The sequence below is a fragment of the Aulostomus chinensis genome, chromosome 11 (genome assembly GCF_037954235.1).
Source record: "Aulostomus chinensis isolate RoL2024-O1b breed Wild chromosome 11, RoL_Achi_v1.0, whole genome shotgun sequence".
NCBI lineage: Eukaryota > Metazoa > Chordata > Actinopteri > Syngnathiformes > Aulostomidae > Aulostomus > Aulostomus chinensis.
The window spans coordinates 9,532,939-9,550,571 of NC_141330.1; the positions used below are offsets into that span (position 1 = coordinate 9,532,939).

General features: G+C 41.4%; 2 protein-coding genes across 2 annotated transcripts; one reads left to right on the top strand and one right to left on the bottom strand.

Moving 5' to 3' along the window:
* Nucleotides 1-1,785: 1,785 nt before the first annotated feature.
* Nucleotides 1,786-4,551, top strand: lag3 (lymphocyte activating 3). The gene is made up of 8 exons (XM_086218229.1): nucleotides 1,786-1,852; nucleotides 1,975-2,095; nucleotides 2,195-2,415; nucleotides 2,543-2,803; nucleotides 3,146-3,454; nucleotides 3,542-3,799; nucleotides 3,900-4,021; nucleotides 4,256-4,551. The coding sequence occupies exons 1-8, from the start codon at nucleotides 1,807-1,809 to the stop codon at nucleotides 4,349-4,351; spliced, it is 1,434 nt and encodes a 477-aa protein (XP_086074355.1). The 5' UTR covers nucleotides 1,786-1,806; the 3' UTR covers nucleotides 4,352-4,551.
* On the bottom strand, nucleotides 3,996-16,101 carry plekhg6 (pleckstrin homology and RhoGEF domain containing G6). Its single transcript, XM_086218228.1, has 15 exons — nucleotides 15,890-16,101; nucleotides 14,345-14,564; nucleotides 13,373-13,507; nucleotides 12,745-12,882; nucleotides 12,549-12,644; nucleotides 12,402-12,452; nucleotides 12,021-12,170; nucleotides 10,642-10,752; nucleotides 8,756-8,905; nucleotides 8,531-8,665; nucleotides 8,302-8,421; nucleotides 8,055-8,187; nucleotides 7,830-7,945; nucleotides 5,566-7,052; nucleotides 3,996-5,213 (listed from the first exon to the last, which is right to left on the bottom strand). Exons 2-15 carry the CDS (start codon nucleotides 14,510-14,512, stop codon nucleotides 5,033-5,035), a joined length of 3,171 nt encoding a protein of 1,056 aa, XP_086074354.1. The 5' UTR covers nucleotides 14,513-14,564; nucleotides 15,890-16,101; the 3' UTR covers nucleotides 3,996-5,032.
* Nucleotides 16,102-17,633: the final 1,532 nt, after the last annotated feature.

Genomic DNA, 17,633 nt, shown 5'->3' on the forward strand with positions numbered 1-17,633 from the left:
GGAGGTCAGAGTTTGCAAGAAGACAAAACGTTATTAGCGTCTGATTTCAGTCAGCAGGTTGGGCAAAGAATGATATTACTGTGGCCATGTGTGCTCACTAAATTAATGCAGTTGCAAAAAAGCGAGGAATTTTGATGGTATACATGTCAAAATTAATAGGAAACATTTTCTGATGCTTTTTTCCACTGTGGAAAAAGTTGTACTTTGAATGAAATCAAGTTAAAAAAAAAGCAAGTAATGTGCACAGGATAAAAGACTCAGGAGAAAATAATGAAAAATATCGCATCAGAGGAGACTTTTTTTTTTATATACACTGAGACTTTCTACGCGAGTCCTCATGTAGCAGCCAACTTGCCAGCACTCCCTGAAATGCTGACACAATAAAATGTCAGATTTCCTCATCAAGAGCGACGTTTCTTGTCTGTGCTCTGCTTTCTGTACCAGTAATTCTCAGTGGAACATTGATAGCCACACCTTTAGACTTGAGTACCGCTACCGAATCGTATCACTTACTGAAATTAAACCACAGTAATGTTTACAATAAAGCAGAATAAGCGTGTGTCATTTGTTTATCGATTTGTTCTAACTCTAAATCAGAAAACAAAACAAATGAAAAGAAACAGAGATAAACCAGTGAGACCTCGACACAGGAACATTCTGTTCTTGTTGAACTCCCCACACAGGAAGCTAATGTGTCTATTTTTCAAACTTGTCTTTATTAACATAGTTTTCATATGCATTTCCACAAGTTCAAAGCTGTTTCCATGTGAGGGGCATTTTCTTTCACCGTGCTTTCACCCCTTATTCAGATACAGTGAGGATGACTAATCATCAGTTCTAGGAAAGACCCCCTCTGAGTGAGTGACACACACGGGGCCCCACCACTGAGATTCACCATCACAGCATCTTAGGACCCCAAACGTGAAGCCAAAAATAAAGATGTATGACATGAGAGGGTCCTGCTGGGTGAGTGAGATGCCTCGTGGGAAAAATGTACAAATGAGATTGAACCCACGTATGCTTATCTTGTTTTTCCTCTGTCACGAATAAACTTTTAGATGTCTGGCAATAATCTACAATAAATAATCTAAAGTTTTGCCTAGAAGAAGGATTGGCAAGAACGCCTTGGAGAGTATTTTATTTTGAAAGAGTGCTTCATTCATCCTAATGGAACAAATAGAGTGAGTGTTCTTTTGACATTAAATGCCTGATTATGCTAAAATCTGGTGTGTGTGTGTAGGCCAATTTCTCTCATGTTGAAAGCGCTATGAGACAAAAAGGGAGAAAGAATGGAGCGGATGATTCACTTTCATGAATATCCATTAGAATGTAGTACCATTTCACTGAATGGCCTCATAACGGTGATGAGAGCTGTGACTGGCAGTGACGGTGTCACAGCTTTGCCATCATCGATTTTGTAGACACGAGGGCTCCAATTCAATTTAACCTTGAATGATTTTGCTTCCGTATTGCGCAGCGTGACATATTTTTACGTGAAATGTTTGATGTTGGAAAAACGAATAGAGAGAATCCGTGGGTGGAAGTAGGTCTCCCTGTTTACATGTCTGTCTTACAGTTTCCAAGAAGACAAAAAACAGGCAGCTGCATCAAAAACTTTGGTCTGTGGTTGAAGTCACATTATCAACAGAGGAAACACCAAGAACTCCTCCCACATCGGCTCCCACAGGTATATGTATATACTCATGAACACATGTGAAACACATCAGAGAGAACATAGCGCAAAGAGAGTGATCGACTTTTCGCGGCGGGAAAAAAGTGACGTTTCTTGATTTTAAGTAGAAAAAGATGCTGCTGGAATATATCATCTTCAGCTTGATTGTCTGTGTGTCAGGTGATTTTCACACAATGTTTTCTTTTTGTTGAGCTTTTGTCGCTCTCTCGTGATAATTAGTTGCTGTTTTTTCCTTTTAAGTTTTACTTTTTTTTCTCTCTCTCTCTCTCTCTCTCTTACAGGGGCTCATCCTGAGGTATCTGAGGTGTTTGCTGAAACAAACTCTCAGGCCGTGCTCCCGTGTAAATGCAGCCCTTCGTCCCCCTCCCCTCCTGGCATCACCTGGAGTAAAGAGGCCAAAGGGTGAGTTGTTCTCCACCTAATTCTTTGCTTTAATTATCTGGCTCCACAATTTAACTTCATGATAAGCACCTGTATCTGTTTTGGCGCCTGTATCAACAGCACTGTTTGGAAAAGAGAGAGGAGCGGCATACAGTTATGGGGAGCCAGATGGTCAGAGAAGGGTGTCCGGCGTATACAATGCCCCCACTCCAAGTTTGAAAAAGGTGATTGCAGCCTGCAAATCAACAACGTGAGGGAGGAGGATGGAGGGGTATATGTCTGTAGGTTGGACAGGAAACAACAGGCTGTTGAATACGTGGTCCTCCTCATAATCCTCAAAGGTAAGAAACAAACACAGTCTCGCAATACCACAAGATTAAATGTGTTCTTTTTGTTTGGGACTGAAATAACCGCATCATTAAGGAATCCTGACACAATGTCTGACTTCATTCATCTTATTCCTCCCAGTGTCCTTCTCCCCAGCGGCTCCCATCGCTGGAAATGATGTTTCAGTCACCTGTAGTGTGACTCCCCAGCCGTCCGGGGCCACGGTACAGTGGAGACTGAACAACCGTCCATTTCGGCTCTCTAATGAAATCACCTCGAGCAGCGATACGGTGAAACATGTAGTGACAGAGAGTGCGACCACAAGATTAACAGGACAATGGACTTGTGTCGTGAGCTACAACGGTAAAGAGGGGCAAGCGTCGGCGAATGTTTCTGTGAAAGGTGAGTTGAGAAAAGAAACACAGTAAACATATTTCATCTCCAACAAAGCCAGGCTTGGTCCTGCTTATTACAATTACTTTTTTTTGGGGGGGGGGGGGGTTTAAATAGACTTGATGATACACCAGTCTAATGTAATAACATTTTAGTTTGGCAGGATAATCCTGCTCCAAGACCCCGAAAGAAGAGATTTCTCAATTGCAGTCCAGCAGAATGTTAATGCATGGACCTAGTTTCCCTGGTTCTGTGAAAGAACTGGTTCAAGATCAGGCTCCTCAAACTATCCTGGTGCAAATGGATGCTTTGAGCCGACTGTTTAAAATCTTCAATCCCTTTCTCCCACAGGAATTATCCACCCATTGACAGACAACACCAAGGTTTATGCTGCTGTGGGTTCTGCAGTTACGCTCCCCTGTGTGTTCTCTCCCGGTTTAATCCCCTCTGAGCCAGTCTGGCAGAAGCTGAGGCCCGGGTCTCTTTTTAAACCTGCTCCTGGTTCCCCTCTTCCCTCATCTTCATCATCCTCTCACTTTGCCGGGGACAAATCTCTACTCTTGAAGGAGGTCAGATTTGAGGATGAAGGCAGATATAGATGCTCCGGGTCAAACGAAGGGCAAAAGCTGACTCGTAACCTTCAGCTAGTTGTTGCCAAAAGTAAGATCACACTTTTATGTTTGTTTGTAAAAATGTCTCAAGTTTTTACCTTCAATGGTAAACAAGGTTTTCTTGTTTTTTCCTTAGTTGTCAGCAGCCTCCCATCAAAGAATAGCAAGCTTTTGACACTGATCTGCAAACTGAGTGATTCGAGTGAGGTGACAAATTATGAGTGGGTCCATGTGACCTATGACCTCAACGGCACCAAATCATTTGGGTCCATCCAGAAGGGAAACACTCTTCGCATCAACAAGGGTTCAGCGGAGAACGCGGGGGAATGGGCTTGTCGATTCTATGACAAAAAAGAGCTTTTGGGAAATGTAACATACCACGTTCCTCTGATGGGTACGATTTTTAATGCTTATCTCACAAATGAATGCTGTTAAAAAAAATCCACCAGTAATTTATATACAGGAATAACGATTAATCTGACATTTATTGGCAGGTCGTCTCAGCGGACAGACATCGACAGGTCTCTCACACAACACCTCCGCTGTGGTCGGTCTCAGCGTTCTCCTCCTTGTTCTACTGCTGATTCTCGCTCAGATGTACAAGAACCACCGGAGGGTGAGAACAGATGATCATACCAAGTCATTTAATAACATTTGATTGGATTTTACTGTTAAAGTCAGGCTATGGGATATGGGATTAAATCAATATCTGGATTTTAGTCTGTATTGTTACGTTATCCTGATTTTTGTTACCAAAAAAAAAAAAAAAAAAAGGTCACAGTACATTTCTGTGTGAATTTACTCAGTTGATTTAATGTTGATATTGTTTTTTTCCTTGTTTATTCCACAGAGGAAAAGAATCTTTCAATATCCTGCAATGGAGACGATTATTCACACCATCTCTAACGAACGAGAGTGGAGAGAAAATACGGAAGTGAAAGAGTAAAGACAATAAAATCATTAGCATATCGCACAGCATTAACAGGAGTGAGATGTGCTGTTCTCGTGCTAACAATACGTTTTTCCTTTATAAATAAAGACTTTTCATGGTAGCAATATTGTTGTTAAAAATGAAAAAGATTGTATATATTATTCTATTTTTCTTTTGTGACTGTTTTGTATGACACTTTTATTCCAAATAAACAATATATAATCATAGTGTTGAGACTAACATTCCAAATGAAGCACATTGTTCAGAAATAAATCCAGTATATTACTTTATAATAAAAAAAATTGATAACCTCAATTAATACGGGGAATTTTTAGGAAATATAAATACAGTATGCAGCAAATTACAAAAAACAACATTTCATTATATTTACAAAAAACAGTGAAAAACCATGTTTGTAGTATTGAAATATACATATTTTATAAATATACATTATGAACTAGAAGACTTGAAATCGAGCAAACCGGACGTCTGCTGCTTCCTCTCGTTCTTAGCTTGTTCTTCATCTCTACACATACGTCTGTTTATTCTGCAGACGCAGGTTCTTTTCTACTTTCAAGGGAAAAAAGTCTCGCCCTTCCTCTTCTTCTTCTTCCTCTTCCTCTTTACATGCGTTGATCAAATTTTGATTGAAAATGTCGATCCACGATCTCACGCTGATGGCTGCAGCCCTCAGAGTTACACCTGGCTATACTCCCCATCTTCTTGCTCAGCAAGATTGTGGAGATCCAGAAATGTCAGAGATTGACTGATACCCTCCAGAAGTCCTTCACCTCCAGGTTGTAAATGATCCATGACTTCATCATCGTCAAAGCACCAGCCTGGCCAGTCCACATTGACACCGTTTGAAAAGATAACACTGGAGAGAGGCAGATCAGGACTCTTAGAGTTTGTGTTCGAGTTATAGTCACTGTTGTTCGAGTAGAGGCATATTCTGGCTGGAGTATATTGTATACTTCAATTCATCTCTGATACTGCATTTGTTTTGACTCAGTTTAAAAGTTTAATATATTTTACTGCAGAGGGATGATTTGAATTGATCAGCGGTCAATGAATATGATTGATATGATGTGATTGCAGAGGAATGATCTGAATTGATCAGCAGTCAATAAATATGATTGTATTAATGCGTCAATCAAATTCAAATCCTAACATTTCAACAACTGTTTAATATGCATGAAACACATGAAAACTAGAGAGGAGTTTCTAACCTGTTCCTCTTGTCGTCGTCATCGCCATCCACCAGCTGCTCCCTCCATCCTTTGCTCACGGAGAGCGCCCTGTGTCTCAGGAGCTCCACCTCCTCCTCCCATTCACTGTCTCCATCATTGAGGGACGGAGAAAGTGTGGTGGAAGAAGAAAGGTTCTGTGCCACTGAACTGGCCATTTTTACATTTCTGTCCCTTTTTAATACTTCCCGGCCTCTCACTCTCCCTTTGGCTCTTTCCAGAAGACCCTCCAGAGGCGAGGGGGGGTGTCCATTTGGATGAGGACCTGAGACAGGAAAAGACCTGTCCCCAGCCTGGGGGAACTCCGACAAGCTCCTCTTTTTGCCGTCGTCTTGAATAATGATGCTGGGAATGGAGGCACTATCATGAATTTTCATTCTAGGCTTTTTACTGGGGATGTTAAGATGATGCAGCTCAGGTTCAGACCAGGACTGGGAGTCATGCATGTTCCAAAACATCCCTTGGTTGGGTTTCAGAGCCCCCAGCTTCAACACCCGGAGAGAATCAGAGCTCTGGCCTGAAGAAACAGAGTCTGTTTTTGTATTTGTATTGCAGTCAGAGTCATGGTTAGAGGAAGAGATGTTTGAAGCAGACCACACTGGCTCTGAGCCCTGCACCAGTCTAGGAATCTGGGTAGAGGGGGCCTGGTGGGTGGGGAATTGCCTTCTCCTGCGTAAACCAGGGGATCTCAGGTTTTTAGAGAAGCTCCAAGTTTCTGGAAATGTTCCTGTGTCTTCTGACTTCGTGGAGATGGAATTTCTCCTGGAGCACTGGTTAGTGGATTGGGAATTTGTGTCGTTGCTCGTTGATGTCCCTCCTTCTTCAGGTAGTCTCAAATCCTCAGGCCCCACCCTGAACACTGCTGCTTGGTTAGGAAGATGCTCACTGTTCACTATGTCTGTAGGGTAGTCAACAGCTGGATATCCACCTGGGATGAGAGACTGTTTTCTAGTGGTGTGTTGGAATTGATTCGCTGCATTAGCAGAAATATAATCCCCCTCCAGATTAGGGGCAGACTGAGTCCTGTTGTTCCAGGTCACTTTATGCTGCTTTGTCATCAGAGATTGGTTTATTTCTCTCTGTGTGTGGCTCCCACCTTGTCGTCTTCTCATTTCAATCCATTCATAGTCTTGGACTGCTGGAGCTTGACGAGTTAATCTCTTGTGGACTAAAATCTTGAGATTGTTGTTGGATTGTGATTGCCAGAGAGGTAACTCACTATCCTTTGTAGCCACATCATCTGGATATTGATACGGTTCCTCTGCTTCTCGAGGCACAGAAACCCCATTTCTCAACAGAGGCACTATGAGTTCCCCCACAAGTTCATCCGTAAAAGGCATCAGAGACTGTTTCTGTATCTCAATATCATCAGTCTTGTTGTCCGAGGCAGCTTTTTCTTCCAGTTGCTTATTTTTCCAGTTTTCAAACAGTCTTTTACTCTCTGTCTCTCTCAGGTTTCTCAGCGTCTCCTGAGTACACGGAGAAAAGACACATCACTGCGATTGTGTTTCACATAATTAATGAGTCAGCAGTCCTCGAATCAGATTATTGAGGCTTCTGTGGCAATGCAAATGTCTACGTGTTAATGTGCACACAATGAGAATATGTGTAGATACAATCTTACTGATAGAGTTAATAGGAACTAAGCACAGTGGACAGAGATTTGATGACATTTTAGTTTCAACTCAAATACAGAGGTCTTGTTCCACTGAATATTTTCCATGACAGATCACTACTAATTCTCCCCTTAACAAGATTTTATCATCAGTAAAATGCCACTATAATGAAGAATGTCAGTTTGGTCAAGATTACATGGAAATTCATTGAATTTTAGTTAAAACTATACTAAAAAGAAATTTGTGTGGAAGGTTTTGTAAAATGGCGGCACAGTAGTGCAGTGGTCAGCACTGTCACCTCACGGGATCTTTCTGTGTGGAGTCTCCATGTTCTCCCTGTTCCTGTGTGGGTTCCCTCTGGTACTCCAGCTTCCTCCCACAGTCCAAAGACATCAAGAGGGGACAAGGCTGATTGATACTCTAAATTGACTGTAGGTATGAATGTGAGTGTGAAAGGTTGTTCGTCTCTCTATGTTGGCCCTGCGATGGACTGGCGACCTGTCCAGGGTGAACCCCACCTCTTGCCCGGAGGCTGCTGGGATAGCCCCCCCCACAGCGACCCCTAATAGGATAAGCAGTAGAAAATGGAGGGATGGATGGATGGATCTTGTAAGAAGTGAGCAGTTTTACCTTTGCCTGATGGATGGTGGAGACCCACTTGGTGCAGATTTCAGAGGTGCTGGTCGCAAATATGTAGACATTCATAGCACACCGGAGCTCCCCCACCTCTACCAGAACAAATGAACCTGTCGGATGAGAAAAAATGATTAACGTCCATAATACATGGAGAGAGAGGATGATATACACATCTTCACACATCCAACTGTCATGCATCTATAAGATAGTGTTACTCACAGCCATCTTTCAGGGGCATGCAGTATGTTCTGTCGAGGGCAAGCGGGGGCCGAACCACCCTCAGTCGCTCTCCTTTTTTTTGCACTTTTGTCATCAGAAGCACATCTGAGAAAAGTAGAGCCACCACCTCCAGCTGCGTCGTACAGCAAGTGCGGAAACAAACAAAAAAAAACAAAAAAGTAATAGAGGACACATCCTATAGAGCCAGAGTCAAACACACGAACTGGGCATTCTTGATTCTGCTCACCTTGCTGTCTTTTCTGCCCCGAATCTTCAAGTTCTCCTCCAGCAGCAACCTACGTACAACCCCAGGGCCAACTCCTCTGATGGGGCACGTGAGGTCAAAGTGGCAGATCTCTCGAACTTGCTGTCAAGGATGTGTGTTAAGAATATAAAAAAAACAAACATTATTAGAGTGAATGGCATGATATTGAGTGTGGTACTCTGTTTTTATTACATTGCTTATCAGTTTTTACCTTGTCGATCTCCTCATTTATTCCCTCAAACTCATATCCCTCCAGCCTCTGGGCAGAGATGGATAAAGCCAGCTGCTCATCCTTTACCTTCAGGAAGTCATTGATACTCTCCAGAAAACTGTTTACACTGGATATCTGGAGAGAGAGGCAGCAGACTGCGCTGTAGAGGACAACTTACTATTGCTAAAGTAAACTAGTCATGATAGAGGCTTAAAGTATTCTCACCATGCTTCTGAGCGTGTGCTGCACATGAGGGTCTTGGGTGTTTTTGAGTACAGCCTTGAACAGCAGGGGGTACTTTGTGATCCTCTGGTGGGGTTTTGCCTGCATGTCCCCGAGTCGCATTCGCTCACACTGAGGGTGAGTCTCCACCCACTGGAAAGGAACACAAGAGCATGGTCTAAAGAGATGGGAGAGCCCTGTACAGCATGCTTGGAAGTAGTTTTTCTTTTACTGGCTTTCTGTTAACTGAGCTAAGCACTTAACTAGCTAACATAGCTATTTGAAACTTGTGTATAAACTGTAGTGTTACAGAAAAGAAAAGATGGACAGTATTTGTTTTGTTTTTTCTGCTTCATTGCTGGCGACAGCTGTAGGCTGGAGGCATCATGTTTATGGGCTGTTTGTCCATGTCCCATTCTCATTAATGCCACATCTCAGGAACGCCCTGAAGACATTCCCTCACATTTGGTACAAAACACGAAATTACAAGAATAAAGCAATCAAAGGTTAAAGGTCCCCTCTCCAGTCTTTTTAAGGTAATATATCAGGATCATCATTGAGTTCATTTATTCACTGAAAAGATTCCGTTGGCAAAATGTCTAAGGTAAAGGTCACTGTGACTGCATCAATAATGTTTCTGTCCATAACTCGGGAATTCATACACAAATACTTGTATTTCTGACTTATTTTGCACCATTGCCTATTATGTGTTGTCCCTTTCAAATAAAGACCTGATCAAATTAAATGAATCATTTTGACAAAATGTCACATAAATGTTTAATAGGATGTAATACTGTATATTATGAGTCTGGAAAAATGGGAATAAAAATGGCACTGAAGGAGGTGTTTCTAGTTTTTACTCTTGATGAGTCTGGCGTATGTTTCTGGAACATTATTATCATTGATAAGAGCTCTTCTCTCTTGTTAATCCTTCTTTGTGACATTCACTGAGGCTTAACGTTACTGATTCCTTGCGATTATATCTTTGTAGGTAAAAGCAGGCTGTTGCCTTGAACCTTTACTGTTTAGCTTGCAGCAATTGTTTGTACGCCTACACACAGCTGAGCACAGACGACAGCTTTTTCCTGTTATGCTTCGAATTATGCCAACATCTCCTCGGATAGTAACTAAAGCTGTCAGTGAAAACTGTTCACTGCAGGGTATATCTTGTTTCTAGAAAGATGTGATCCTCTTACTTTGGACACAGTACTAGAGTTTTGATGGCAGAAGATCCCGTCTACCAGAACACAAACCAAACTACAACAGTCAGGAAGTGGGATGTTCTTGTTTTGTGTTTTGAAAAGAAGACCCTTTAACACTTCAATTTGAACTGCTTTTTCCTTTTAAAAAAAAAAAAGTCTTTTAACAGTCAAACTAAAACTTGCCACCTCCCACTTAGCCTGACTAAATTCAGAGGAGAATTACTTAATGGAAACAGTGTCAACACATGTGAACATAACATGAATACAGTAAGTGCTACAAGTACCTGGGTCAAACTAATAACAATTAACAACAACGCATGGGCTTTTTACGTCTACCAGTGCAACACAGACAATTGTCATGTCATCACTATTCCCATAACTGTCCCGCCTGTAAATCTTCAAACCGCTGTAAGGGCTGAGTCATTTGCAAAAGACGTTGACAAGTATGACAAATGGTTGCCCATCAGGAAACAGTAATGACAGATTGCCCACAAGGCTATGAAAACATTACAAACCGTGCAATGCCACCATTAATAACAAAAGAGTTAGTCACCGCATTGAATTCCATTGAGGTGCACATTGTGTTAATTGAGGGGTTCACATGGTTGAGTATTTGACGTTATGTGTGCAGACATTCGTTCTGCCATGTCTTTGTGTACACAGATCTACGCAGTGTGATTACTGCACCTGGATGTAAGTGAGAAAATGTGGGTTGGTTTCCATTTGCCTGCGTGCAAACTCAAGGTTGTTTTCCTCTTCCCAACAGTACTGCTTATACGAAGAGAAGCGCTCGTGGAACTGCAGACAAAAAGAAATACATGTGAAGTGCTTCATGAAAAAAAAAGTCTTGTTTTTCTTCATGTTCCCACAGAGTTCCAGCTTTGCTGTGTTGAAAGGTCTGACAATGGAAGGCTGTTTTCCCATTCATTGGTGAAAGTGTATATTTTGTCTGTGCTGACTAAAACTTCTGATTTCAGGAGGATTTGTGCAGCCTGCCAGCTTCAGTTTGGTCGTAAATACAAGTGAGAGATGACATCTGGCAGACATAGTATTTGAGACTGAGGTTACACAAAAGTAGTAAGTCACAATGTCAATAAAAGGTACATTCGCTGTATAAGGATTTGGAGGGAGCGGTGGATGGAACCATAGTCATGTTCAAACTAATGTAGTTTATTAATTTGTTAGAGGGAGGCAGGAGAACCCAAATGTAGACAGCTGGAATATGAAGAACTTCAGGAGTTAATTACCAAAAATAAACTAGCAAAACAAGGCTAAACACTGGTGAAAATTAACGAATACAGTGGTGTAAGAAGGCAGGGAAACATGGAGTCATGAGGATCTGGCAAAGACTGACACACGTAACTGAACCTTAAAAACAGGTGGAACGGGTGGAGGGCAGGGAAACAGCTGATCAGGTGAGAAACACAAAACTAAACGTCCGATGACGATGTGAATGAACATGTAAGTACGTCACATGGAGCTGTTAGGCTCATCAAGAGCAGGCTTCCCGTTTCGTGTCAAAAAAGAACTCATTTTAACCACAACCCTGATTGCTTCCTTCAACTGTCCAGACGATGCTGAAAATGTTCCGTATCAGAACGAACGGCATGTGGGCTGAAAGGATGGAGAATTTTATAGATCGTCACCTTCTTAAACAAATTGCCTATGTCATTTTTTGGAACATTTTTTGTCTAAAACAACTTTTTATGATGTTTCATCTCCAGTTTTTTTTGTGTGTGTTTCTAAAAAAACTCGAAAAGAATGACGATTATTTTAAGAAGATGACGAAATGTTTGTTTTTTCTGTACAAACAGACTCTTTTTATGGTATTTGTTGGGAGTATTTTTGTGCATATCTGCACAAGTAAGAAGGGTTCTAAGGCATAAAGCATTTTCACGATTTGATTGGTTGCAAAGTTGTATTTCTTGCATAGCAATACATCATTTCTGATGCGCTCAAATTATTTTCTAAAATTTCCGAAACCGTGAGCCGTTGTGTACAATGTACGGTGTAACTAATACTCAAGTGATCATTTGTCACATGTCAGGCAGACAGTGAGCTCTTACCTGCAGGCATCCGGCCTCTAACCTCATGGGGTCAAATGGTTTGCCTGCTGTTCGGACCTCCTGCAACATGGGATAAATCACCTCTTGCCAGAAGAGCTGGTGGGCTCTGAGAATGGAGGGCAGGTTGGAGAAAAGCAGCTCGGGGGTCACCTAACACATGGAAGACATCAAAACCAAAAAAATCATAGAGATTTCTGCTGATGATATTTTCCATCTTATCTGTGGAAACATGTCGTGTTACATTTTCCACTTGAGAGCGAATGCTCTCATGTATTGTCAATAGTATGCAAAAGAGTGGGCTAAAAGGCTTGCCAATTATGTTGTGAGCAGCAAAATTGTATGTTTCCAGTCTAGAAGAGTGTGCATGCATAGCAGTCTGACCTCTAGGAGAAATCCTCGCTGGTGCAGGTTGACGAGAGCTGCAATCACCAACTGCAAGAGGCAGACAGATCAATATTTGTGGAAAAAACCTTTTCAAATTAAAAAGAATGTTCATGTTTGAACAGCTAGTAGAAAGAGATGTCTCACATCTTTGATGATAAAGAGCCTGTTGATGTAGGTAAGTTCAGTATGTATAAACTCCCACAGCACTTCCTGTTGATGTTTCTGTATCTTTGACATTGTCTGGCAGGGATAGGAAAGAGAAGGACAGTGAAAAAATCAGTAGGATCTTTTCAGATGAAGCTTGTAACTATTTTCCAAGAGCACTGGAGAGGTCACCTACTGAATGAGAGTGCACTATATCCGTCCAGTTTTTCTCCAGTGTGGTTCCTTGACTCTCCTCTCTCCACTTCCACTTTAGACTGATTGGCACAGCGAAGACCCCCAGACTCTGTTTCAATCCATCCAACTGAGCCCACTCCTGAGGGTTCAAAAAAAAGATAGGGAGGACAAAAACACACACACACACACACACACACACACACACACACACACACACACACACACAAGGGTAGAGGGAAAAGGAAACACAGATGTCAAATGAGAGAAAACTGTAATAACAAAGATGGCTATGGTTACATCACGCGTCTGTTGGCTGGTGTGTCAGCATCTTCGCACAAAAACTCCTGGTTCTATTTGAATACAGGTTTATGAAGAGCTGACTGGGCCCTACTCTTTCATTCATTTCTTTTGAAATATTTAATTGGCCTTTAGGAGGGAAATAAACAGCCATATTAGCAGTGATCATATTTTTGTATAGCGAGGATTTATCATTATCATCGATAGTTGTTGTGAATGACTGTGGTTTTGCATCAGATCCAAAACAAGTGGAGCTGTAGCTGTTGAATGAATGGACACAGTTGGAGCAAACCTTTCCACACAACACAGCATGGGTTGTGACAAGATAATACCTCAGTTGGTGGGTTCTTGTCAGACGCTCCCTGACTGAAGAGGACCTGTCGGAGGGCAGCTCTGGGTTTGGTTCCTGCTGTCGCTCCCTTACTCACCGATGTGAAGTCACTAACAACTTTCTGCTTGGTCCGTCTCTAGAACAGCAAAAACAGACAAATATTTGACTGACATAATCAATTTAGAAATATTTGAAATATTTCCAAAACATAAATAAGATAAGGCATATATTCATCTGATAATTTGACTTACGGATGACAGTTACTCTTGGAAACATAACCGTGTGAGATGAGTAACGTTTGAGGGTGGAGGAAGTATTCAGATCCCTATCTTCAGTAATAAAAGGATTTCATTACAGTGGATTTCCTCAAAATGGTTTTGGTTTGGGTTTTTTTTTTTTTGCCAGCAATGTGTGTATCCACAGGTTAGTACTCTTGCCAAGTAGTATCACAGTACAGGCAATAATCCCATCGCATGTCATTTTAACATTAAATGATGCCAAGCTCTTATTTTATGCTACAAAGTCTGTGAATAGATTACACTAAATATAATAAAATATCAAATAAAGGTGTGCCATTTTATTGCACTTAACATTTTTGTTAGAAATTATGTTGATTATTTATCTATTTTAAGAAAATGTTTCTTTTTTCTCTTGAAACAATAAGGAATAAGCCATAATGCAGTATTCTACAGTCAAATGCTGTAAATAATTCCATTTATTCAAACTCTTACTCAAGTTAATTTGCTTTAAAGTGGCTTGGTTTTATGTGAGGACATTAAATTAAAGAGAAAATGTTCCATTTTATAAGAAGCTTTCGGACGTTACATGCAAATAAGTGTCAACAGTTCTCAGGTAAATGTCACAAATAAGTGCAACAACCTCAAAACTGTTCTTAAGTATGGCACAAATTACTGTTCACCCCTAGTAAAAGTACAAGAGGTCATCACCTCAGTTCTGTCACCATTTTACTTGCCTGATAGCCCAAAGTATTGAATTTGTGTTTCTCCGCTGACCCCCTGTGGTGGAAGTATGTATCTGCAGCTACTGTCGTCCCATCAACCCCTTCACTCTCGCGGGTTTCCACGGCCCCCTGCTTCTCCCAGTCCCCTCCATCTGGTAACCGCATCGCTGCTTCTTCCATTGATGATTAGTGTCTCCCGTCGTTGTGCACTTGCAGTGTTTTTGAGGAAGTGCTGTGAGGGCACGCGCACACACGCGCACACACACACACGCACACACACACACACACACACACACACACACACAAAGTATACTCTTTCTAAGTGAGGTGTGTGATGGCAATGAAAAAGGCTTTAGACAAATGACTGACAAAGTGGCGGGTAATTGTTTGCTTTGTTTTCGATTTAAAAGTGTTCTTAGGATTCCTCATTAGCGAGGAAGCTTTATAAACTCTACCTACTGAAAAAAAACAAAGACTGGAGCATAGATTCATTTCCTAATCCGTCTCGCAAACCTCTGGAATGCATTCCTGCAGGTGAGGTTTAGGGTTAAATTATATCGATCTCATCCACTTATCAGTAAAGTGTTAACGCTCAGGTCTACCAAGTGTCAGTTCGGTTGGTTGCTTTTAACCTGGGGATCAGAACCCTCATTATTTTGCCTGTAAAATTATTATTATAAATAATTTATCATGGAAGAGATTAAGTGTTACAGTCCAAGTGTGCCTATTAGTTTAACATATAACGGGAAAAAAAAACTATGAAAGCAGTTCTTTGGGCTGTAAAAACTACAGTTACCTCAATACAAATTTTCTAAAACAGTAAATTTGAAAATTATTACACAATAAAATTCAGGGAACAGGGGTCTTCAAGACCAACCTGATCATTTGTGACTCAAAAAGTTTGAGAACCACTGATTTCGAAAAATCTCGCAAGGTTACAGCTTCCCTTCGACAGGTGAGCAGGTCACATGGTTACCATAGAACTCACCTTATTCAGTTCTCCTAAACGGCATCACAAACTGCGGCATGTCCTCCTGTGGCTTTGAGTTACAGTAAAGAATGCATCCCTGTTCTCATGGGGGTAATGTGTCTCAATTAAATATTTCACGATTTTTGGAAAAGGACATTTTTATTTGCTGTCCCCGAAAATAAGAGAATGAAATCCTCATCGCAGTGCGTCTTGACTGTACTCCCAATCACACAGACTCTGTTTTTAGAAGTGACAAGGCTGCAATCCTTCAGTGCTTTACTGTGAAACAGCAAAACAATCTGACAAGTGCTTTCATTCTGGTGCCATACCTGATTACACTAATATCCCACAGTCACACACCAAAGCTGTCTGAAATTAGATTCAACTGGAGAATGAACACTTTTGTCCGCTCAGTTCTTAATAGGGTTATACGTCAGGCTTCCTTGTAGTTTTACAACATCTGTAAATCGACACATCAAATGCCTCTGGATATGATTTTGCCTCGGAAAGTATGATGCTGCCCTGAACCAGCTCACCTTTTTAACACTATCCACACTTATTAAAACAGATGAAATAATAGACCGTACCTGATCTTGTTTGGATCCATTCTGTTTCACACAGTCATCTTTGGTTTCTGTCTGCTTTCTCCTCCTCTTTCTCTCTACCTGGATCGGTCCCTCCCTCTCCTTCCTTTCACCTGCACCCCTGCCCTCTGCAACTGGCCGGACGGGAACGACTGGATTCTGCAGCCAACAAATAAGTGCTCTGGGCTGGTTAATGTTTTGCAGTTATAAGTGCTAAGTGAAGGGGGAGGGGCTGACTGATTGTTGTTTCATGTCCATCAAGCTTATTGATCACCCAGAGCAAACACGAGGAAATCACTTTTTGCACAAAGGAAGAGCGGCAGTTGTGTTTGTTCATTGCAAACTGCGGAGAGGGCGCAGAGTTTTTGATGGTGCGGTTGGACGGAAAGTAGAGCAAGATATGGGGAAGTGGACGAAGGCAGAAATATTGACAGGGAAAGTGTGTCAGGTAAAAAGGGATTTAAATGTAAGTTTAAAGAAAAAAGGCATTATTTCAAATGGAATGAAATGATTACAGCTTCCAATTAGAAGATCGATTGGAAGTGAGCCTCGAGACAAATGGCATTACAGCCTCATAATTTGAATGTATGTCAGGTTACGGCGACTGAATTCAAACAGGACATTTAAGTTGGAGTTCTCCTGTTCAGTGTTCAGTCTCATACACGATAAAAGTGCTCCGCTATGACAAAGCTTCATTGTGACTAATTCATGTCTGTATCTGCAGGTTGAGACCAGCGTTATTAAAGTGGCAGACTGAGACAGGGTGTGTCCCTCTCTTAACTGTAATCTTTTCTTTTTTTTTCAGTAACTTTTCTGTGATAGGGCGTAAAAGAATGCTAATAAGGCTGTGAAAGGTGGCTTTGCCCATGTTACCAAATCATTTCCTGCAGTACAAAAGTCTGCATTTGTGCTTCCCCTTTGCTGGGGGAGAAAAGAAAATGTAGTTAGCATTAACAAAATAGACGGAAGATGAAATACACTGAATAAGACATTACTAAATTTGCAACACGGCGGTGCGAGGCCGAGCGTTGCTGTGATGAAAAGCGGGCCTATACTGTATTATATATACAGTATATTATCGGATGCAGAACCTCATCCTGGTATCAAAATGCAGTCTGTGGATTCTCCGTGGATGCCAGCTTCCCTCGGAGCACTGATTTTTCAACTGTTCAAACCACACAGACCAGGCGAATACCCTGATGTCAAACCGATGTTGTGACACCCTCACACGTGGACAAGCGGCTGCAGTGCCAAACAGCTGCAAGGCGGCTGACTGCTAAAAATATTTACAGCTGCAGTAGTTTTCAAAACTGACTTGCCGCTTCCAACATGCCAGCTTCGCTCTTCCTGTGACTGGGAACATCTGTGGCATTGTGAGAAGACAAATCTTGATGATTCTCAAGATGGGGATCTTTACAAACCCCCATCATGAGAAGCACTTGTGCAATAATGATTTTAATCATTTTAAGCAAAATGTCATCTTAAGCACCTTGACGTTCTTCACCTTATCTTTGCAAATATAGAAACACTCGCCAACACTAATATTAACAAAAGTTTCAGTTTCACGTGAGAAAAATATTTGGGGACGAAGAAAAAAAAAATCTTTGCGATATTACAACTACCTTAGCATAATAAATGTGCATAGACATATAGGATAGTTATGCTAAAGAAATATTATCAGCTTTTGAGAAGTATCTAGATGCTTGGATTTCTTGCAGTGATTAAGCAGAGTTTGGTACCACTTCTG